Source organism: Mauremys mutica, chromosome 3 (assembly GCF_020497125.1).
Source record: "Mauremys mutica isolate MM-2020 ecotype Southern chromosome 3, ASM2049712v1, whole genome shotgun sequence".
In the NCBI taxonomy this organism is placed as follows: Eukaryota; Metazoa; Chordata; order Testudines; family Geoemydidae; genus Mauremys; species Mauremys mutica.
Window position 1 is genome coordinate 164,361,871 of NC_059074.1, and position 22,869 is coordinate 164,384,739.

The 22,869-nt window shown below is 46.4% G+C and overlaps 1 protein-coding gene across 3 annotated transcripts in view; it reads left to right on the plus strand.

Annotated features, from left to right (window-relative positions):
* The first annotated feature begins 582 nt into the window (after positions 1-582).
* VASH2 (vasohibin 2) overlaps positions 583-22,869 on the plus strand; it is a 70,901-nt gene continuing 48,614 nt past the window's right edge. Inside the window, exons 1-4 of one of the 3 annotated variants that reach the window (XM_045011011.1) lie at positions 583-689; positions 1,408-1,856; positions 18,588-18,676; positions 19,892-19,948. In XM_045011011.1, the coding sequence (XP_044866946.1) occupies positions 1,581-1,856; positions 18,588-18,676; positions 19,892-19,948 (422 nt within the window). In that variant the 5' untranslated portion in view covers positions 583-689; positions 1,408-1,580. Of the gene's footprint in view, positions 690-1,407; positions 1,857-8,889; positions 9,024-18,587; positions 18,677-19,891; positions 19,949-22,869 lie in introns of those variants that run through there. The other 2 variants (XM_045011012.1, XM_045011013.1) reach the window with 2 other exon arrangements.

Genomic DNA, 22,869 nt, shown 5'->3' on the forward strand with positions numbered 1-22,869 from the left:
AAGGCAGTTGGGCTCAGGCTTCAGTTCCCCTTCCCGGGGTCGTGTAGTAATTTTTGTTGTCAGAAGGGGGTCAGAGTGCAATGAAGTTTGAGATCCCCCCTGCTTTAGACCATGGTTCTGTAACTGGAGCTGTATAGATGCAAATGTGGATTTGATTACAGGACTAAGGTTTTAGATCGTCAACTCTTTGGGACAGGGATCGTAGCTGTGAAGTGTCTTGCAGCCTGTGGGTACCAGAGAAATAAATAACCTACCTTAATTTAGAATAATTAGTACAGTATGTTAAATAAACGTTCCGACATAGAATACTGTTGGTGCTAGAAAATTAATCTTCATCTACGTACAAATGTCTAACAGATGTATCGCTCCGGTTTATGATTTAAACGCATCGAACCACTGGGAGCTCCAGACATCTCCAGCTCTAAGTGATCCGATTTCTCCTGCTGGCCCTGCCCCCTGGCACGATCACAGCCAACCAGAACTCGGCAAAGCTTCTGCGCGTGGCTTTCCAGCTCCTGGGGCCGCCCCTCTTTGTTGCGGCAGCCAATGGGGGCGCTCGGAACGTCGGCGGCTGCCGGGTAACATGGTGACGTGTCAGAGAGTAACACTCATGGAACAGGGAATGAGGCGAAAGAGGCAGCGCCAGGCGCCCGGAGAGTCCGTGGTGCAATGAATCCCGCTGCGACCAGGTATGGGGGCGGATTGATGGCAGGGGTGGAATGTCTGTTAAAGAATGGCCGGCAGCGGCAGCGGCAGCTGGGGAAGCAGGCAGGCGCCCACCCACTCCCAGCCCAGCCCTCTGCTGCTGCTGGGGATCGCTGGCGAACGGACCCTTCTCGAGCTGAGCCTACCGATAATGCCATTAGTGCTGCAGTCTGGCTCTCTGCTGCTGGCTCACACAGAATCACCCACCTCTGAGGAAAGAGGAGAGGATGAGTGTGGCGTGCAAGGTCTCTGGGCTTTAGTTCGAGGGGAATTGTGTTACGTTTACATTTTGGACTCCAGCATTGTGTCAGACTGAACAGGGTGATGCAGACAGGAATCTAGCCAGAGTGCTATCGTCTCTTAATGTGACAGCCCTAAGTGTGATAAGCAGAGGGATCTAGCCAGGTCCAGGTCACTTGTCAGCCCCCTTTGGGAACCCCCAGGAGCGGGATCTAGGTAGATTGCTATTGTCACCCTTGTGTGACGCCCTCGAGAGTTTTACAGAGAGGTGTCTCTCCAGATTGCTATTGTCCTTTTGTCTGTCAGTCTTAGTTACAGAAAGGGATCTAGCCATGTTGTTATCCTCTTGTGTGCCAGCCCTGGGTGATGCAGTAAGATGAATGCTTTGCATAAACTCTGCTCCTCTTCTTCTGTTAACATGCTTTCTCTTTTCCTCTCTTTCTCACCCTCTGCTGGTTTTAGATTCAGCCCACAAGAGAATAAACCCAGCAGCACTCACGCTGGCTAATTTTAGCTAATAACCACTCTGCCTGATTGCTGTGGCAGAAAGTGAGAGATGGATATGGCTTCCTTATTGTGGCATTGAACTGTATACATACTTCCTGCTTGGACTGCTCTCGCAATTCAAACCCATCATGACAGGCTCTACTTCCAATGCCCACCACTGCCCCCATCCCAAGGGAGCCAAAGGGGGCAGGTCAAGGAGCACTCATGCACGGCCTGTCAGCACTGCCAACAACGGGGGCTCGGAAGAAGAAGACAAAGATGGAGGGGTGCTTTTCCTCGTCAATAAAAGTGGCTTCCCTATCGATGGGCAGACCTGGGAGAGGATGTGGGTGCATGTGGCAAAGGTGCACCCTGCAGGCAGAGAGATGGTGGAGACAATAAGGAATGCTGCATACCTGGCTAAAGTAAGTGGCTCTAGGACTTGGCAGAATCCTGAGATCTCAAGAAACTTAGTACAGCAGTTGCTTTTCTCTGTTTCATGAAACGTGTGTGTATGTGATAGCTTGTGTGCAAATAACAGCTATAGTTAAGGTTGCCTAAGTGTTTCCATTCTAAGCACTGTTTTGCATCATGAATAATTTCTTGAAAACATCACCTATGGGTTTCTAGGCTTGGTCTCTGCCAATATATGTATATATTTGCAATTATTTGTTGACAGTTCTAATGCTGCGATGGCAATGCAAGTCTTCACTGCTGCAAAGATTTTTTTTTAACAGTGAGATAACTATTAAGTTATCTCAGTGTAAAATCCTAATAGAGATAAAGCACCATATTCTATTATTTGTATTGCTTCAGCACCTAGGAGCCTCAGGCATGGACCTCATTTTGCCAGATGGGGTACATACACAGATCAAAAAGATGGTCCCTTCCCCAAAGAGTTTATATTTAGATTGTAAGACAAGAGACAACAAATGTAATCCTCCATCAGTTTGTTTGTACCCAAGGAAACCGATGATGATAGTCAGTATGATAAACTGTGGTCTCTGCACATCAGCAGCCTAACTTGTCAAGTTTGTTTTTGTAGGCATCACAGCAAAAGCGAGCTTTGAGGAAGGATTTGAAGGTGGATAATGAGGTGGCTTTGCAGATGTGTACAGGGAGTGCCTACCCAGTGTGGAGTTTAAATGGGACCCTCTAAGGGTTAACTTGGTGAAAACTCAGCTGGAAGGAACACCAGCTCCTGAAGCCTGTGGGCCTGACAGTATACCTGGGGAGAAACGGGAGAAAGCACAAAGGTGTTTGTTTGAAAATTTAACAAGAGGACAATGGTGACTGGCATCGTGGCCCTGGGTGGAAGTGGGAGGCAACCTTACAATTCTGAATGACGGATGAGAGGTAGGGTGGGGATAGGTCGTGAAAGATTTTGAAAGGGAAGACAAGTCGCTTATATTTGATGTGATAGACAAGAGGGAGTGAATGGAGGAATGCCAACAGATGGGTAATGTGGCCAAAGCGATAGGCTAGGGAAATGATCTTTGCAGCAATGCTCTGCATGGATCTGAGTGGGGCAAAATTGCATTTGTGGAGGCCAGGGGAAAGGATGGTGTAGTAATCAAGATGCGAGATAACAAGAGCTTGGATGAGAGTTTTGCTGTGTGAAAGGACAAGAAAGGCCTTATTTTGCTGATATTCTGCTGAAAGAATCTGCAAGATTTAGACATGGACCTCTGTTTAGGTCCTCACATCCGGGCTGAGTGCACTGTAGAGTTTAACACAAGGTAGCTAGTAGGCAAGGTTCGTGCTATACCCTCCACCTGTGGTTGACCTTGCAGTAAAACTAAAATGCCTTATCTCCACTAGGGTTGTAGCTAGTGCGCTCTCTAGTTAATCCATGGTAAAAACACACTTTTTTTAGCAGTCCAGACCAAACCTAAATTGAAAGTTAGCAGGTTAACAACCCTCACTGAGAAGTGCCTTGGAGTGTTTCGGTGAACATTGGTTTTGATTTGGCAGTTAGGAGAGCATGAAAACCGCCCTGCACGTATGGACAGTACACTCTGAACACCACTAACACTTTAAAAGCAACGTTCAGATGGAACAGCAGCTGCGCGGTGCACAAATGTACCATTCACTCAGCTGCATAGTGACCATGTCCAGATTGAATGAGAAAGAGCTCTTAAGGAGTCCTGCCTCAGCCAAAGCAATCTGAAACCTTGGCTTTACAACCTTGCTATGGGCTTTCCCGGCCTTTGAGTCCATTATTTATGTTCTATCCCTGTCGTTTACCCTGTGTCTGCCTTCTCTATTTAGAATGTAAGATCGTGAGGGCAGGGGCTGCCACGCACTCTGTGCAGTGCCTAGAACAGTTCTTGGTTGGTGCCTAAGCACCACAGTAATAAACAGGAATACTAATAATTACACAACCTTGACATTCTCTTTATAAAGAGGGTGAAATCCTGGCCCCATTGTGTTCAACAGCAAATTTCCCACAGACTTCAGTGCGGCCAGGATTTCACCTAGAATGTGTGTATATGAGACTTTGGGAAAGTTTAGGTCGAGGACTGGACTTCACAGCTGGAGCCCATCTCTCTCCCCCAGCCCCTTACATCTGTATTGAGTTATGAATGCAAGGCTGAAAAACCCTTGGTGAGGAATAGATACTTCACATGTAGCTTTTGCATTAACATGTTAGTTTAATGAAAGACTGACCTGGGGGTAGGTGGACATAGGGCACGTAAGCCATGGTGTACAGTTTAACATTTCTGCTGGCAACATTTCCTACTGAGACTAGCAGGTTTGTTTGGCTCTTCATCACACTCTGCTTGTCTCTCTGCTGCTGCATTAGTAATCAGACTGTATTTAATGATCTGTCCACCCTCCAAGATTATGGATTTTATTCTCTTCCCACATACACTAGTGTAGATCAGGAGTAAAAACCGCTGGGAAAGAATATTGGGGTGGGCAGGGGGGAATGGTTTAATAAATGTAGTATGTGTATGAACTTCAAATGGCTAGTTATGTCCCTGTTCTTTGCCTAGGTTAGTAACTAGGAGACCTGTGCTTCCCTCTGCTCTGTGACACAGAAGAGGGCAAGCACATGGAAGGAGGAGAAGAGACGTGGCCCAGATCCATAAAGGGACGTAGGCACTGCAATGCCTAACTTTTAGGCACCTAGAAAATCCCTGGAACAACTTTGGGATCCACAAAGCCTGAGTTTGGTGCCTAGGCTCCCTATAAAAGCCAAAATGCTAGGTGGGGAGATGCCTGAGCTAGCCAATGGGAGATACCAAGAAGGTGGGGAGGGCTAAGCCTCACCCTTCTGGCAGAGTTCAGCACCTAAGTCTGGGCTGCGGGGATGTGCCCATCTCTGCTTGTGGTTCACAACTGGGAACTCCTCTCCCGGAGTCAGGTGGCTTAGGTGCCTAAGCCATTTCTTACAAGAATGAGTTAGGCACTTGCCTAGTGCCACACAACGGACCATTAGGATGGGGAGGAGGAGGATCATGACTTCTTCTATAATTTTTAGCCCAGTAGTTAGGGTATTCCACGAGGATGTGGGAGACACCCGTTCAGTTCCACCTTCTACTTCAGGGATGGCCAAACTGGGCCTGAGAAGGAGCCAGAATTTAGAACATAAGAACATAAGAAAGGCCATACCGGGTCAGACCAAAGGTCCATCTAGCCCAGTATCTGTCTACCGACAGTGGCCAATGCCAGGTGCCCCAGAGGGAGTGAACCTAGCAGGCAACGATCAAGTGATCTCTCTCCTGCCATCCATCTCCATCCTCTGACGAACAGAGGCTAGGGTCCTAGGGACACCATTCTTACCCATCCTGGCTAATAGCCATTTATGGACTTAGCCACCATGAATTTATCCAGTCCCCTTTTAAACATTGTTATAGTCCTAGCCTTCACAACGTCCTCAGGCAAGGAGTTCCACAAGTTGACTGTGCGCTGCGTGAAGAAGAACTTCCTTTTATTTGTTTTAAACCTGCTGCCTATTAATTTCATTTGGTGACCCCTAGTTCTTGTATTATGGGAATAAGTAAATAACTTTTCCTTATCCACTTTCTCAACATCACTCATGATTTTATATACCTCTATCATATCCCCCCTTAGTCTTCTCTTTTCCAAGCTGAAGAGTCCTAGCCTCTTTAATCTTTCCTCGTATGGGACCCTCTCTAAACCCCTAATCATTTTATTTGCCCTTTTCTGAACCTTTTCTAGTGCTAGAATATCTTTTTTGAGGTGAGGAGACCACATCTGTACACAGTATTCGAGATGTGGGCGTACCATGGATTTATATAAGGGCAATAATATATTCTCAGTCTTATTTTCTATCCCCTTTTTAATTATTCCTAACATCCTGTTTGCTTTTTTGACCGATGAACCAATGAACATTTACCAATGAACATTGCCAAAGAGCCACAGTAATATGTCAGCAGCCCCCCATCCGCTACCCCCCTCCCACCCCGAGCGCCTCCTGCCCACTGGCAGCCCTGTCAATCTGCACCTCCCCCTCCCTCCCCACGCCTCCCGCAATCAGCTGTTTTGCAGTGTGCAGGAAGCTCTTGTGGGGAGGAGTGAGGGTATGGCAGGCTCGGGGAAAGGGGCAGGGGTCTTGGGGGAAGGGGTGGAGTGGTGGAAGGAACTGGGGCAGTGCAGGGGGTTGAGCAGTGAGCACCCCACAGCACATTGGAAAGTTAGCATCTGTAGCTCCAGCCTTGGAGTCATTGCCTAGGCAAGGAGCTGCATATTAACCTCTGAAGAGCCGCATGTGGCTCCAAACCCACAGGTTGGCCACTCCTGTTCTACTTGATGAGAAGGGATTTGGACAAGGGTTCCCCACCTCTCAGGAGAGGGCTTCAACCATCGGACTATGGGATATGGTGATGTGGGGCTTCCTCTGTCTCTTCTGTTGAAGTTGAATAATTAATGAGGCCAGAGAGACAGTGATTCTCACTCCTTAGCAGAGTGGTTAGGACATTCACTTGAGAGGTGGGGGATCATTATTCAAATGCCTTATCAAGCAAAGAGGGAACTGAACCAGGGTCTCCCGTATCCCAGAGAAGTAACCTAACCTTTGGGCGAAAGAGTATAAGGGAGGCTGCCTCCTCCTGTCCCCAGGCATTTTGTGTGGCGTTAGGTATACTCAGAGCATGCCTACTGGATGGGGCCCCACAGGCAAGATAAGAGGAGGAGTGCCTATCTTTCTCCAGTTTGTGGCTCGCTCTGGGACTTAGATGTAAGGATGCTTAAAGCAAGGCAGAAGTGCACATGCCCAGAGGCAGAAATACAGGTGCCCAGGGAACTTCTGCAGCAAAAATGTAGGTGCTGAATGAGCTTAAGCACCTACAGGGTTAGGCAGCAGCTGAGTGGGGATTTTGTGGATTTAATCTGGATTTAAGTTCCTTTATGGGTCTGGGCCTAAGTTTCCAGCTTTTTTCCCCTTCCCTTGAGCTTGCAGGAGCCCCCCTGTCTGAGCACCGCAAAGCTGTGGCACTGCCTGTGGCAACCAGGAGCAGTCATTCCCCAGGATTCTTCCCCTCAGGCTCAAACACAGGAGTTATTTCCTCCAGAAAGTCAGCAGTCCTGATCACCACATCACCTCCCCTACTTGGAGGGTGTAGAACTCAAGTGCATCATGGAGAACCCATAGCAGCCCATCCCAAAGGATCCACTTGTCTGGAACATCCCTTCCCTGTGGAGCGTCAGGTTCTTGTGGAGTTTGGAGGCCCACACTCTGCTCCCTTTAAGGCTGTAAAGTCCTTCCCCTGGTAGGAGCATGGAATAGAAATCCTATAAGACGAACTGGCTGAATCAAATGGAGTTCTTGAATTCTCTTCCTTGCTCCTGGGAGGACTTTACTGCAAGGGTGTGTGGAGTTGGGCCTAGCAAAGTAACTAATATGGAAGTTGGAAAGGTAAGTGACTGAGTGTCCCTTAGCCACGTCTTCCCTGGGGAGGTGTTTCTCAAATGACAGTTAAGATACACGTGAAGTGGGAAGGTTTGACTTCAGCATGTCATGCTTCCTCTGAAGTGTCAGCTATGTGCTGGACAGAGGTCAATGCTACTGCATATGGGCCCATTGGTCTGTGCTGCTACTGCAGTTCCTGGGTCCTATAGGAAATAGCTAGGATGAGATGCTGTTAGATGAAGGGTCCATCTGCACCTGGTGGAATGAAGTACTTGTCATGTTTTCATTAATGGCATGGAAATGGATTAAGCTTTCTAAACCAATGGCTAAAGCTTTCTAAACCAATGCAGACTGAGAGGGGATGGCGGGGGGAACTGACAATCACAGTCAGCAACAGTTGGGTACCTAGTGTAGTTCCTGATGCTTATTTCTTTAATTTTCCTCTCCCCTGTTAATATATTAGCATGGACCAGGTCTTGTCCTGGAATATGATCTACTCCTGCTTAGGAGTGCAATATTGTAAACTATGGTACTAACGATAACATCATAGTTTCTTGGATGCTGACGTTTTACTATGCTACTCACAGGCTCATGGAGTTTTTCTTTGCATCATGTTTTGTGGCATCTTTCAGCTCAGCCATAGTCAATTTGTGTTAGGAAGAGATTGGATTTGGGATCTTGTACAATGCATCAGGTACTCATGTCTTTTCTAGCAGGTTCTGCTCTTTGTGTATCTGGCAACACTCTTCCTGGTGATTGTCTTTAGATTTAGACTCTCTTGTGGACCTTTTAGCTGACTTGAAACACTTTATTTTTAATCTGGTTTGTGTGGGCGATAGTGGTATATAGACTGTAAGACACGCACACTTTTTCCTTTTGGAGTATAGAGGGCTAGAAAAGGTGTGTAGGCCGCCTTGTACCTGTAGATTTCCCCTCGGGTAGAAAGGATTGAAATGTCAGAGTTCCATTGAGGACTTTGCTGTTGCTCAGCATCTCTAGTTGCTATTAGAAGATAGCAAAGCACATACTGGACTTGATTCTCTCCCCTTGATTTCCAGTCCCAAAGGGTTTGCTGCATCATATGACTTACACTTGGTTTGTCTGTGGTGATTGATGAAGCAACTGGTGAACAAGCAGAAACATTTCAAGTATACCAGCACCCTGAAGGCCACCTGATATAGCTGAATGCTGGGGAGCACTGGTGGTGATTTCCTTTTTCTCACTGTATTTCAGTATCTTCAGAGTTGAATCCCTATTCCATGTTATGTACATGAGCGCCCCATAATAGTGTAGAGATAACACTTGATACCTGTCAAACTAGACAGCTGATAGTTTCATGTGTTCTTTTCCTGAAAGGTCAGGCTACTAATTACTGATCAGTGGGAGAAGAATTACCGTTCTCCTTCCACTATGGTGCAACAGGAGACCTCCTGGCACTGGGTGACTGGCACCTTTAAGGGGAAATGGGCCCAGTCCCACCTGTGACTAATTAGCTGCCTCCCAGCTGATGCCAGGGGACAAGTGATTGCCTGAAGAGCACCTGGTCCTTATAGAGGCCCACAAATGTTCAGTTGGGCTGGTGAACTACAAGGAATAGGAAATGGAGACCTAGCTCTTGGATGGGTCCTAGGTAAATAGGCTGGGGAAGGAGAGAATTGTAGGGTATAGAAAGGCTCCTATAGGAGTTCCTGGGTCAGGGCACTGGCTGAGAGAGGTGAGAGAAAAGTCTCTGGGAGCTGTAGCCTGTGTGGGGCCAAAGAACTTATTTATTTTGATATTTTGCCTAAGCGTCTGGTTAACCAATAACTTTTGCCTGGAGGCCGGGGCCTAAAGTAGTCACTGGTGTAGCACTGATCTTGCTCAAGCTGGTAAGAGTCCACTAGCTTGCACCTTCCTTCTAAAAAGTGAATCTTTAGTTACTTGCAGTAACTAAAAGCTGAACATGATTTCTATTCACATAGCTACTTGCATGAATTTGATGAGTTCAGTTTGGATTCTGAATCATTTTAATTCCCAGTGATGGGCAATGAGAAAGTTTCCAGAAAGTTGCATTTGACTGAACTAATCATCTTAGCATTAGACTCACTACCTCTTAGTGTACAGCAGTAAGCAGCTTCTAAGTTTGTCTGTTGGGTTGCTGTTAGGGGGACAGATGTAAATTACAGAAACACAAGGCTGATTTTTCTCCCTTTCCCTCCCAACACTGGATTCTCTGGAAATGAAGATGTCTCCCTAAAACACTGATTGAGCTGTGGGTTTGGAAATGCCAGCATCTTCAGGATTATCCCCGTTCCCACCCTGCCCCCATCTTCAGTTTATTATCAGTGCCTAGTAAATTGTACTGGTCCTTTAGCTAGTACTTTTGCTATAGTGCCAGCTAGCCTTGGCTCTCAAAGTGCCTTGCAAAGGCTAATGAATGAAGCCTCCCAGCAGTCTCTCTGATGGCTCCACTCTGCTGAGTAATAATGGGAGTACTTACAGAGAGAGGGCACAGAGTCAGTAAGTATTACGCAGCCAAGACTGAGGTGCAGAGGCATTAAGTGACTTGCACAAGGTCATGTAGGAAGCCTGTGGCGGGGCTAGCAATAGACCCCATATTGCTTGAAACCTGGTCCTGTGAAAAGTACTAGCCTCAAGACAATCCCTCCTCTCTGTGTGGGCTTTAATACAGACTTTGATCTCACCTATATCTTATACTGGCGTAGCCCCCTTGACTTCAGTGGACTTATTCTTGAATAACATTGGTATGAGATCAGAATCTGCCCCTTTGTCATATGTCTCTGTTAATCTGTCATTCGCTTTATAATTCATGAATGGCTGGGTTCATGTTTCCTTCCATTCTGTGCTCCTTCAGCTGTTCAGTTATCCCATTACAAACTCTTGCAGATGTCTTGCATCTGTTGGGATGTGTGGCTATGACTGGAATGCTCTGTTTTGGAGGGCATAGTATTTAGACAGCCACACTTCGCTTTTAAGTGCGAGGTTAAAACTTTGCTGCATTAGCATTTCATGCATTGTTTGTATGGAATGAGCAGGTAGAATTGTGGGAGGACTGATCTTAGCACCTTTGTCTGGAGTAGTTGCCAACACTAGGTGTAAACTGAATGGAAAAATGCAAGTTGGAGGCTTGGAACTTACCCTTAGTTGCTTAGCCTATTTGTAAATGTGCTAAAACAGCAGTCCTCAAACTTAAGCAACCGAGGACCCCCCATCTTGATTTTAAAAATTTTGTGGACCCCCAAGCGTCCCGCTCAGCCCCAAGCCCTGCCCCCATGTCACCTCTTCCCCCAAGGCCCCACCCCACCCCTGCCCATCCTCTTCCCCGCTTCTTTCTGCCCCCTCCCACAAGTGCACCCCCATCCCCGCTCCTCTCCTTCCCTCCCAGCACCTCCTGCATGCCAGGAACCAAGGGTAATTCAGGGGGTCTGCCGGCCCCACTGATCAACTCCTCCTCCTTCCCTCAACTCTTCCTGCACACCACTGAACAGCTGTTCCCCAGTGTGCAAGAGGCACTGGGAGGGAGGAGTTGATCAGCAGGGCTGGCGGACCCCCTGGAGTACCCTCGCAGAGCCCAGTTTGAGAAATGCTGTGCTAAAAGATGTTAGTTTAAAATGATCTTATCCAGCTAGTGCTACTCAAGGTATTAAAAAAAATAATAATAATAAAGCGAATTGAGATTTTTAGCTTTTGGAGTTCTTTGTGTATAAGACAGTCCTCAGATATAAATTTCAAAAGTTCACTTGGATTCCATGGGCCAAATTCATCCCTAGCATAACTGTAGTGATCAGTGGAGTTATTCCAAAGAATAATTTGTCCCTATGTATTTTACTTAATCTCTGAGTAAGTATAGAGATGATGTGAACTACACTATAGAGAACTGTATTATTATTATTTGGAGGGAGGTTTCCACAGGCTATTTCTACTTGTGATACACTCCTCTATAGGTGATGTTCTGCAGGGAGTAGTGAGTAAGCTGTCCGCTGTCAGTCGGTGCCACTGAAGACAAACTGTATGTGTTCCCTTGATATTCAAATGAGAGCAGCAAATGGTGCTTCAGAAAGTAGGGTCCATGTCACTTCACTTCACTTCCTGCATGAGGAGAAGAGAGACTCCTCTGTAGGGACAGTACAGGAGAAGGAGATTAATGGGTTTCTGAAACTGAAATTTCTTGAGGAGACATAGGACCTTTGATCTGACAGCTCTGTCAAAATATGCAACAGTACTAACATGGAGTGACATCCTGGCTCTATGTATGGTACTTATATGGCGTCCTCTCCCCCATTTCCCTAGTATCTGAGCACTCCGCAATCTTTAGTGTGTTTATCCTCACGACACCCCTGTGAGGTAGGGAAGTTCTCTTGTCCTGTTTTACACACGGGGAACAGAGGCCCAATGATTTGTCTGTGCCCAGATCGCCCCAGGCTTACGCTAGTGCCTCAACCACAGGACCATCCTTCCTCCCTATTCTGCTCTATGGAAGTCATGAGCAAAACTTCTGTGGAGCTAGGTTTTAACCTCTGGTATTTATTTAAGACACTGGCTTTTATAATTGCAAATAGAATAACACCTGCCCACACAGTGTTGATAAGCTTCAGCATTTGAGCTCTCTATCTTTATTTAAATTTGCTATGCAAACTCCTGGCTGTTTGATGCTTATACTAAAAGTTTCATTTCAATATAGGTGTTATCCACTGGCTAGCTTTTAGATCCATCTTTCTCATCAAACACAGAACCTGTTCACCTCTTCCTTTTCCCATCCCCCTGACTGCTGGAACTAGAACTAACACGGTTTTCAAAGCAGTTACCTGTACCCCTCTGTAGATATTCAGGTAATCGAATCGACATGGAGAACTTGCCCTTCTAACAGCTAGATATGTCTGGCACAATGTCTTTCTTGATCAGCCTCTTGACTCTGTGCTGGGTTGGCCAGCTCAGGACTCTGTTAAATGGAACTATATCAGCCTCAGCAAGTGCCTAATCCTGGGCGGGGCTGAGCACCTGCTGCTTCCGTTGACTTCAGGGGGAGTTGCAGGTGCTCAGCACTTTTGATGGTCAGGCCCTGACTGGGGCTAAGGGTGGCAATGTTGTTCTAGAGCCTGCTCCTGCTCCCATTGTAAACCACGGGAAAATGTCGATTGACTGCCATGGTGCTAGAGTGGGCCCTAGTGTGTAAGTGTTGTGCTGTCTGCAATCTCATTCTGATTCTCCAGGCCATGTCAGCTCTGCCCAGATGGAGTGGAGAGGGGAGGGTGCAGGGAATTGGTTGCAACTCCTTGATGTAGGGGCGCATGTCTCAGGGCAAGTTAGGGCGGAACAGGGCAGCCCAACTTATGCCACTGGCATAATATTCTTCATGGACGTTAAGCAAGTGGAAGCTCAGTTGCAGTGGAGCTTTGTTCCACCACACCTCCTTTTAGGGTTGCCAACTTTCTGATTGCAGAAAACTGAACACCCTTGCCCCTCCCACTCCATTCCCCCTCTCTCCATCGCTCGTTCTCCCCCACCCTCACTCAGTTGCCATGCATGGGGCAGGGGGTTGGGATGCGGGAGGGGCTGAGAGCTCTGGCTGGGGGTATGGGCTCTGGGGTGGGGCCAGGGATAAAGGGTTTGGAGTGTGGGAGGGGGTTCAGGGCTAGGGCAGGGGGTTGGGATGTGGGAGGAGGGCTCCAGCTGGGCATACCGGCAATGGGTTGGGGCCAGAAATGAGGGGTTCAGGGTGTGGGAGGGGGCTCCAAGGCTGGGGCAGAGGGTTGGGGTGCAGGCTCCAGCTGGGGGTGTGGGCTCTGGGGTGGGACCAGGGATGAGGTGTTTGGGGTGCAGGAGGGGGGTCTGGGCTGGGGCAGGGGGTTGGGACACAGGAGAGGGTGTGGGCTCTGGGAGGGATTTTGGTTTCAGGAAGAGGCTCAGGGTTGGGGCAGGGGGTTGGAGTGCGGGAGAGGGTGCGGGGTGTTGGCTCTGGGAGGGCATTTGGGTGCAGGAGATGGCTCAGGGCTGGGAAAGGGGTTGGGGTGCAGAAGGGGGTTTGGGGTGTGGGCTCCCAGCTGTGTCTACCTCAGGAGGCTCCCAGAAGTGGTGACATGTCCCTCTGGCTCCTAGGTGCAAGGGCGGCCAGGGGGACTCTGCGCGCTGCCCCTGTCGCAGGCGCCACCCTTGCAGCTCCCATTGGCTGCAGTTCCTGGCCAATGGGAGCAACAGAGCCGGCACTTGGGGCAGGGGCAGTGCACAGAGCCTCCATGGTGGCTCCTGCGCCTAAGAGCTGCAGGGACATGCCATCTGCTTCCAGGAGTTGTGTGGACCCAGGGCAGGCAGGGAGCCAGGGCAGGTAGGAAGCCTGCCTTAGCCCCGCTGCGCCACTGACTGTACTTTTAATGGCTCAGTCACCAGTGCTGACCAGAGCCACCAGGGTCCCTTTTTGACTGGTCATTCCAGTCGAAAACTGGATGCCTGGCAACCCTACCCCCTTTCCCTGCCCCATTCTCCGACATGCCCCTTCCTTCTCTTTCTGCTGGGATAGGAGAGTGACTCATAAAGCTGCTTCTATCACTCTTCTGGTAGTGGAGAAGGTGAATTCTCAGCAGGATTTGCCCTAACAGACTGGAGAGGCTGGCCCACAGATTTCTCTTGCATTATATTGTTTTTCAGACCTACATGGGAAATATTTGTCTCAGTGTTACCTGTCCTGGGCATCCATGTATCTCTTGTTTGCTGTAGTTAACAGTCTTTCCCTAGCAGTTTGGGGGGCTGAGAAGAAAGTTAAAGAGTGGCCTGTCTGGAGTTAAGCTATTTAACTTCTACTAATCTGTTTTGCTTCCAGGCTTTATTGTAAGAGGCTTTCAACCTGAGGTGCTTGCTTTGCCTGGTGTATCACATCCAACAATTATTACCCTTGAACACGTGAACTGAATTCTGTCACAGCATGAAGGCCAAATCTGGGTCTGAGCAGCCTGGGTTCACTGGGAGGAAGAGGTTGAGAGGGCTCAGGAAGCTGTAGCAGGTAGCTTGTGCTTTGGGAGCAGAAGTGGGGGAGGCCAGCCAGCACTGCCATCAGCACTAGTAGCCTCAGAGATGTGTGTCTTGGTGAGGACCCAGTCTCACTGGATGGTGCCTGTGGAGCTACTTGCAAAGAAGCGCTCGCTGCCCAGTGCCCTGGAGTCATTACCCATAGGCATAGTGCCTCCACAGCCACCTTCCTCTCTCTCACTCTGGCACTGCCTGTAGGTTCCCTGTGTGTTTGAGCACACAAGATTTGAAAGTATTATTGCAGGGCTTGAGGTGTAAGCACTTGGAAATTCAGTGCGGGCTGGAGCATGGAGAGCTCCACAGAAAACCAATGTCTGTTTTCCCCTTGCTGCCCAAACCTACAGGGTGCTGAGCACCGCCTGTGAAATGCTGAACATCCTCAGCTCCCACTGAAGTCAGTGAAAGTTGAAGGTGCTCAGTGCCTTGCAGGATCAGGTCCTTGGTTTCTACCTTGGGGGGAAACTGTCTGCTGTGTGGTTCTGAGACACAGCGGGGTTCCCTGGCTGGCCTTCCTGGATTCCAGGCAGACCCATCCTTAATGCTTTACCATAATTGATAGTGGAATGGTTTCAAGCATAACAGTCTTGCAAATCTGACCTTTCCTGAGCCATGTAGTGTCTGTCTGTGAGAGCCTGCGTGCGCCTCACATGATTAAAAAAAAAAATCATTTTAAACTGCATTCTCCGACTTCACATACATACAAAACTTCAGTATCTAGTCATTCCGAATGGGACACTGTGAGATTATTGATTATTTATAGTGTGGTAGTATCCAGGCGCCCCAATCAGGATTGGGGTCTCTATTAGGCGCTGTACAAACATAAAGGATTGGGGTGCTTGGCGTTGGCCTGAGTCAGCTTCTCTGGAAGTCAATGGGAGTTTTCACATTGGGAGCAGAGTACGGCTAACACTGAGAGCTTTTGAATAGCCCACCCAAAGGCTGGGTGTGTCTGTGTAACATAAAAAGAAAGGGGTGATTTTACTCTTACGTTTACAGCAGCATAAATGACTAAACCTGAAATTATTTGAAACAATCCATGTTATTTTTCACCATTTTTACTCTGTGTGCAGTTCCTGCAGTTCGGGCACTTTCTGGTCTCTGTGCAGCAGCACAGTATCCCAGTGGTTGGGTTGCAAGAAGTAAAGGGGAATATTTTGCTGGCAGACACAAAACATTTCTTCAACTATTAATTTATTTAGGAGGTTTTAACAGGTTTACAAATCCTTGCCATGTAAATATCAGAGACAAAATAATGATCATTATAACAGTGAGATTTTGTTTAGAGAGACCTTATAGATTGATATAATAATCAGATCACTCTGTTTAACATAGTGTTACCATAATACTGAATGAGTCTCTTTACACTACCCATGTTGATGCTGACAAATATTTTTCTCCCCTAAAAGCTATTTTAAAAAAAAAAAAACCTTATTAACAGACATGAACTTTCCATACAAATATTAACAAATCTGGTTCATAGCCTGTGTTTGTTACCATTAAAAGACACATTTGTGTTTGGACAATGTCTTATTGTTTGGTGTTTGTTGTTGTTGTTGTTCAAACTCCCAAAATGGTAACCATACATTATAAATGTCTTGATTCTACGCTGTCATATTTTTCATTGAAAGGATTTCCCATACTTTATTTCTCCATGTCGCTGATGTTGGAGGATAGTGTGTATATGTGGTTGGTTTGGTTTTTTTTTCCTTTGAAAAAGGACTGATTGCGCATCTTTCTGCTAGTAGCAATTGTCTAAAATCTATAGTTTGTGCCTAACCTGTCTTGGGTGAAAGGACCTATTGAAACTAGTAGGAGTTTTGCTATTGGCATGAACAGTGTCAAGATTTCACCCATTTTTTCTGAATATTGCTCTCCTGATACCCAACCCATGGATGTGTGAATTGCTCAGTCTGTGTTAATATCATTATTACAAATACACATTGTCTATTTGAAATTAGGCTTATAATGACTGCAGTTGTTACTTGTTCAGTACAGCATTCAAACTAGTTTAAAATGATAAATTGGAGTCCAAATGTATTAGGCAATCGGAATTGGGAACAGCTGCAGTATAGTAATTTACTGAAGGGATTTGCAGGAAATATTCAGGAGTTTGGGAAACAATCTGAAACTATTCTACCATCACAAGGTATGGGGAGAAAAAAAAACAGGAGTACTTGTGGCACCTTACAAGGTATGGGGAGGTAATTCTTAAGGCCAGTTCTGCCTTCAAATATGTGGGTGCAGTTCCCAAAGGACTCCAATCCATGCACTCATCACTTGTTTCTCCCATGGAATTGTATCATGTATCTGATGGTAGAATTGGGCCCTAAGACCTACATATTCAAAACCTGTGGTGATTTTTGGTGTCCAGCCTGTGATACTTTAAAGGGACCCTTTTTCTCCCAGGAAGTGCTGATTGCCAACTCTCTGAAAACCAGGCCCGTTTAAGGTGTCTCAAACAGGCACCCAAAAATGGAGTCGTCAGAATTGCTAGACACTCTTGAAAAGTTTGGCCTAGTATGTTAAATAAACAGTTCCTCGTGAACTTGGTTCCCTAATACAAGAACTTTATGCTTAACAAATTGGTATGTCTGTAATGCATGGGATAGTAGTGTCTGGCTACTGCCTTCTGCAGTGGTTAGTGAAGTTACGGCTTTTATTTATTGTGACATGTTAATTCATTAATCACCCGTACAAAAGGATGAAGAATGCTGGGTAAAATAATGAGCCCTATAATGCTGGCACAGAAAGAGATTTAGTAAATATCCTGGGGAAATTCTCGACTGGCAGTGATGGGCAGAGACTGAGATGTCTCCTCAAGGCAGTGATGCAACATTGTTTGTTTGATTTGGTGAAATTGGCTTTAAATGGGCATGGAGTTAGAAATGACCTTGAAGATGGTCCTGTCCAAAAAGGCTTGAACCAGTAAATGCCTGAGTCCTTCCTGTGAACCACCGAATGCCCCAAATTCCCACTGAAAACTAGTTGGGGTTGAGAACAATTGGCACCTCCAAAGTCTTGGGTCGGGATTAGATTATTGTAAACTAGTGAGCTCTTTGACCAGCCTGCGGACCAAAGAACATTCTCCAGCCACGGGGTGCCAGTCCCTTTCTTCATGGCTTCAGTTATTTCTTCAAAATAAAAACTAGTTAACACAATCTGAACATATCAGTTATGCCCTTTAACCCAGCGCTTACAGGAGTGCACTGCACAGGCCGTCTGCCTGGGAGTCTCTCATGAATTGGAGGACAGACTTTTAAAGGTATTTAGGTGCCCAGTGGCATTTACAAAAAGCTCCTAACTCCCATTGACTTCCAAAATCTGGCCCCATCTGATCTTCAAGCTGTCACCTGAGCTCTAGCCACACAGCCTCAGCAGGGAGGCAGCTAATCAGTCACAGGTGAGGGCAGTCCCCTTCCCCCATGACCATTATAATGTGGCAGGATAGTATGGCGAAAGCTGAGCTGGGACTGCCTGATGAATCCTTGAGCTTTGCCCCTACCAGCAGACTTAGGGTCAGGTGCTGCACTCCACCAGCAGATGGAAAAATGTATATTGTCAAAGTTGCTCTTTGTCTCCATTCATCGCTCGCTCGCTCTCAAGGTAGATCAGTGGGTCTCAACCTTTTTTTACTGGTGACCCCTTTCGCACAGCAAGCCTCCGAGTGCGACCCCCATACCAATAAATTAAACACACTTTTTTATATATTTAACACCATTATAAATGCTGAAGGCAAAGCAGGGCTTGGGGTGGAGGTTGACAGCTCGCGACCGCCCATGTAATAACCCCGGGACCTCCGAGGGGTCCTGACACCCAGTTTGAGAACCTCTGAGATAGATAAAACCAGAGATTAAAATTGAAATTAATACTCTGAAGCGTCTGGAACAAATCCAGCATTGGGATTCCATTAATCTGAGCAAAATTGGTTTTTCTAGTTTTAAAACACAAACACTTTTGGTTTCTGTGCCAGGATCTCTCAGTCTAGGATGATATTTAAAGGCTGCCCCTTCCTCATGCCAGTGGTCCCACCAGAATAGATGCAGGGTAACTCCAGTGAACATATAGTTCACATTGTTGTAACCGAGATCAGAATCTGCACTATTTGCATGGGGCTGATTGCTTTCATATGGGGTTTTCACTCTCGGGCCCTAAACTCTGAATTGTATCCCTTGAAGCACCTGCCTTGAGAGCCGAATGGTTCTAGCTGCTGTCCTGGAAGCAATAACCTATATCATCTTTTTATCCTTTTTGTTTTCAGCCTTCAGTGCCACCAGTGCCAAACTACAGGCTCTCCATGTCTATCCCAGAATGGCTTCAGGCAATACAGAATTACATGAAGATGCTGCAGTATCCTTCTTGAGTTTGGCCCTAGGGTGGGTGGCACAGTCATTATACTCTGCACTGAATCCACGGCGTAACTGAAACACGAGGCTGCTGCAAAGGCAGAGGTTGGGTGCAGCCTTGGGCTAGGTTTGGACCTGGAATTTCTTTACTCCTTGGTGCATGATTGCTACTCAGACACAGTGAGCTCTGTTAATGTGCATTAAAGGGGGGAACGGCGTGATGCAGACAGGAGGCTGTGTCACACTATGAAATGCATATGTGGGATTTTTAATTTTAAAAAGTAGACACCACTCTACTTGGTAGGTGCTAGAGAGGGCCTAGAGAACTCAAAGGTTGGATCCAGACCTAAACACGTTTCACAGTCTGCTGGATTTCAAATGCAGGGTTTTGGTTTCTCATTGAGGGCTATCATGCCACTCTGTTTCTCTCAGAATACTCTGAGTAAGGGCAACCCAGCTCAGATCTCAGGCTCTGTTTTGTCTGTAGGGCCTGATTTTCATAAGTGCTGAGCATCCACAACTTCAGCTGAAGTCAGTGGGAGCTGCCGGTGCTTGGTTGTTCTGAAAATTCACGCCACTGGTGCTGAGAGTCAGAGGTACATTCAGTTAAAGGGTCCTGACATTTTGTTTTTCTACTAGCGCGCTGTGTGCTATGAGCTTGTGGCTCATTCCCCACCGCATATTGTCAACAGATGTTCTCATTGTCTTGCTGTCACGGAGAATGACTTACATTTGTTTATATTTGGAAATTATCAGCCACATGTTGCCTATAGGCAACCCTACATGAATAGCATGATTCTTTTTGCATGAAGGGGAGGTTATGAGCATTCTTAAACAATGAATGAGGTGGACTGTTCTAGATAGATTTATAACTTTATTTCTCTTTTCCATTGTGATTCTTTCCTTCCCCCCATACTAACAGGAGAGAGATCTGAGATGGCCAGAAAATTAATAATTATCTCTTGCAGCATTTAATATTTGGATCAGCTTTAACAACCTCTTTCACTTGTCTCTTCACAGTTGATAAAATAGAATTAAGTTTTATTTCACATATATAGGATTTAATTTCTGCCATGAGAGTTGGTGGCTTTTTAGTACCTGCTTTATGCTTCCAGCGGGAATTACGATTTGAGAGTGAAAAGAGACTTTCCATCACCTTTGTGAGCTTTATTGTCCGACTCTTTCTTAAAGTTACTTTACTTTAAATGACAAAATTCAGATACAATCACACAGGAACTCAGTTCTTTGAAATTAGGAAAACAAGACCTCTAAGTGGGTAAGTGGCATCTGCCTGCCTGCAGATTGGTTTGGTTCTCTTACATTCCTGAGGCTCTGAGATAGTCTAATGCATTTCCTGGACACGTGTATACAGATCCTCAGCTGGTATAAACCGACATAGCTCTGTTGAAGTCATCAGCTAAGGATCTGACCCATGGTTTCTCTCTCCTGTACTTCACTGTGACTGTAATCATAAATGCCTGGCCTGAGTACAGCTTGCAATTGAGACTGATGGCAGTTCTGGGCTGAATCTGGAATTGATTGAGAAGGTCCAGTACTCATCTCTGTGACTGCTTCCAGTCTGGGCCATTATGATGGAAGTCTTCCTTGCTTCCTAACTATATCCCTCCCCTCCTCCCCTGTTTATTGTCTAGTATAACAGTATAAACCCCCCATCTGCTCCATGGCTTGTTTTCCTATGTGGTGCTGCCCTGTTGACTTCATATTCCTTCCGTGAGTTCGTATGTAAATGGATGTCTGTTGTGTTAGCTTTCATCTGACAGAGAGACAGGTGAATAAACAATCTGACAGGAAACCTGTTTCTCCACCTCTCCTGTGATACAGAATCTAAAAAACATATTTTCCGTATACTGTACATACACTTCACAAGGGTATTAACAACCAGTGTGACCCTGGCTTTCATTTAAGACCTGACATGACGGTCTTTGTTGAACCAGAATCTAGCAGAATCAGGATATTCCTGTAACCCCCCTGGCAATGGGGTGGGGGTGTCTAATGTCAGTCATTTCCTCTATTTACCCATTTATCTCTATTTTTTTTATAAAAGCTGGAAGCACTTCGATTTTTCTCATCGTTACCTTCCTGAAAGGGCTTTTCATAAAGTCTGTTAGGAGCTTTATTGATGGGGAATAAAATAAACCTGTATAGAGCTTCGAAGAACACAGCTAAGAGCAGAGGTGCCCTCATGCTGTGACACCCCTGGTGTCAATTTGCCGGGAGTAATGGGCTGCATCTGGTTTGCAAATAAACTTACATCACTAATGAAAAGTATGAACTCAGCCGGTTACCCGCACAAAATTTTCTGTTACTCTCACACTCTAGGGGCACCCACCTTTACCCAGTTCCTAGGGCTCAAGGTGTAACCCTCTTAATGTAGGCACCCACTCTTACCCTTCTGTGGGCTCAGGCATAACCTTACACTCTAGTGTAGGGCACCCACCCTTACCCTGTTCTTAGGACTTAGAGTGTAATTTTCTGCTGGTTTGCAGGATCTTTTACCAATGAAAGAGCCTTACACAGTAATATCTTTATCCTCTGTTTATTACCAATCACCAAAACCAGAATGCACATGCTACACATACAATGCTCACCACTCCCAAGAAGACAGATGATTTTTTCCCTGCTGGCCAGGCAGGATCAGGTCCATCTGGGGGACTCCAATTTCTGCCCAGTGTCCAGGGCCGACTCCAGTGCTTTAGCTGCCCCAAGCAGCGTGCCAAAAAAAACCCACTTCATTCTTTGGCGGCAGGTCCTTCCCTCTGAATTGCTGCCGAGGAGCCGGACGTGCCGCCCCTTTCCGTTGGTTGCCCCAAGCATCTGCTTGCTGCACTGGTGCCGGCCCTGACAGTGTCATTGGCAGAGTGTTGCAGTCTGGCAGCTCCAATGAGACTGTGTCCTGGAGCTGGTTTCCCAAAGAACTCCCTTTTAGACCCCAGTTTATATAGTGAAACATGAGTCCTGCTTAGCTATACCTTAACCAATTATTTTACTAAAATTTTACTAACCAATCCTAACAAAATTCTCTAACCAATCATACCCCACCACCTTAATTAATTTACACCTAGCAAAATTAATTATGTAACAGACAGAAACGATCAAAGAACCAGACAGATCATTCAGACAAACAGTAAGGAAGTGGGCACCATAATGACAAAACAATAAATAAATGAGGATTTCACAACCACAACTATTGATAAGTGGTTTCTTGCCAGGCAGGATGCTGTCAAACGAAGTTTTCTTTAACCATCTTAAGCTCTGTTTCTTTATCTGGTGATAGTGGGTGCTATTAGGACGGGGTCGCCTTCTGAACAGCCCGATATTACATTGTTTTAATGTAATTTAGATGGAATGTGAGGATGTGACTTCCTGCTTCTCAGCCAATGGCTGCTGCTGTTTTAACGTGACTGCGGACGAAGGCTTTAGGCCTCACAATATGGCTACAGGCCTTATCCTTACAAGCCCACTGAAATGTTGCTTGTACTGGTCCCTTTTCTGACGGATGAATAGAAATTGTTTGTTTGAAGGCCACCAGCAATAATAGCCTAGATTTGATCAGCTATTAGATGTACTTTAGGGCCTGTGAGGTGCATTTGATCCTCTGGCCTTTTTGGGTACCCTAACTTAAGGCTTGGCTACACTGGCAATTAACAGCGCTGCAACTTTCTCACTCAGGGGTGTGAAAAAACACCCCACCCCGAACGCAACAAGTTGCAGCGCTGTAAAACGCCAGTGTAAACAGTGCCCCAGTGCCGGGAGCTATGCCCCTTGTTGAGGTGTTTTTTTAGGCACATTAAAGCACTGCCACGGCAACACTTTAGCATTGCCTGTGTAGACTAGCCCTTACTATATATGGGGGGGAGGATAATTCTGACAATTGTCATGCAGTTACAATAAGAACTATTGAAGCAGCTAATGGATCAGATCTTGAGCTACCATAATCACTCTAGCGTTCTTTGATCTCAGTTAACCACTCAGGCCTGGAGGCCTGGGAAGACTGATCAGCTTCATTCAGCTTGTTTGCAAGTTGTATGAAAATGTAATGCTTTCTCATGAAGGGCTCAGTCCTGTGAGACGCTGAGTGTCTCCAGCTGGGCACCCACATTTTACTTCATTGGATGCCCAGCACCTCTCAAATGAGCAGCCTGAATTTCAGTGCTTGTATATGGATTTAGGGGCTTA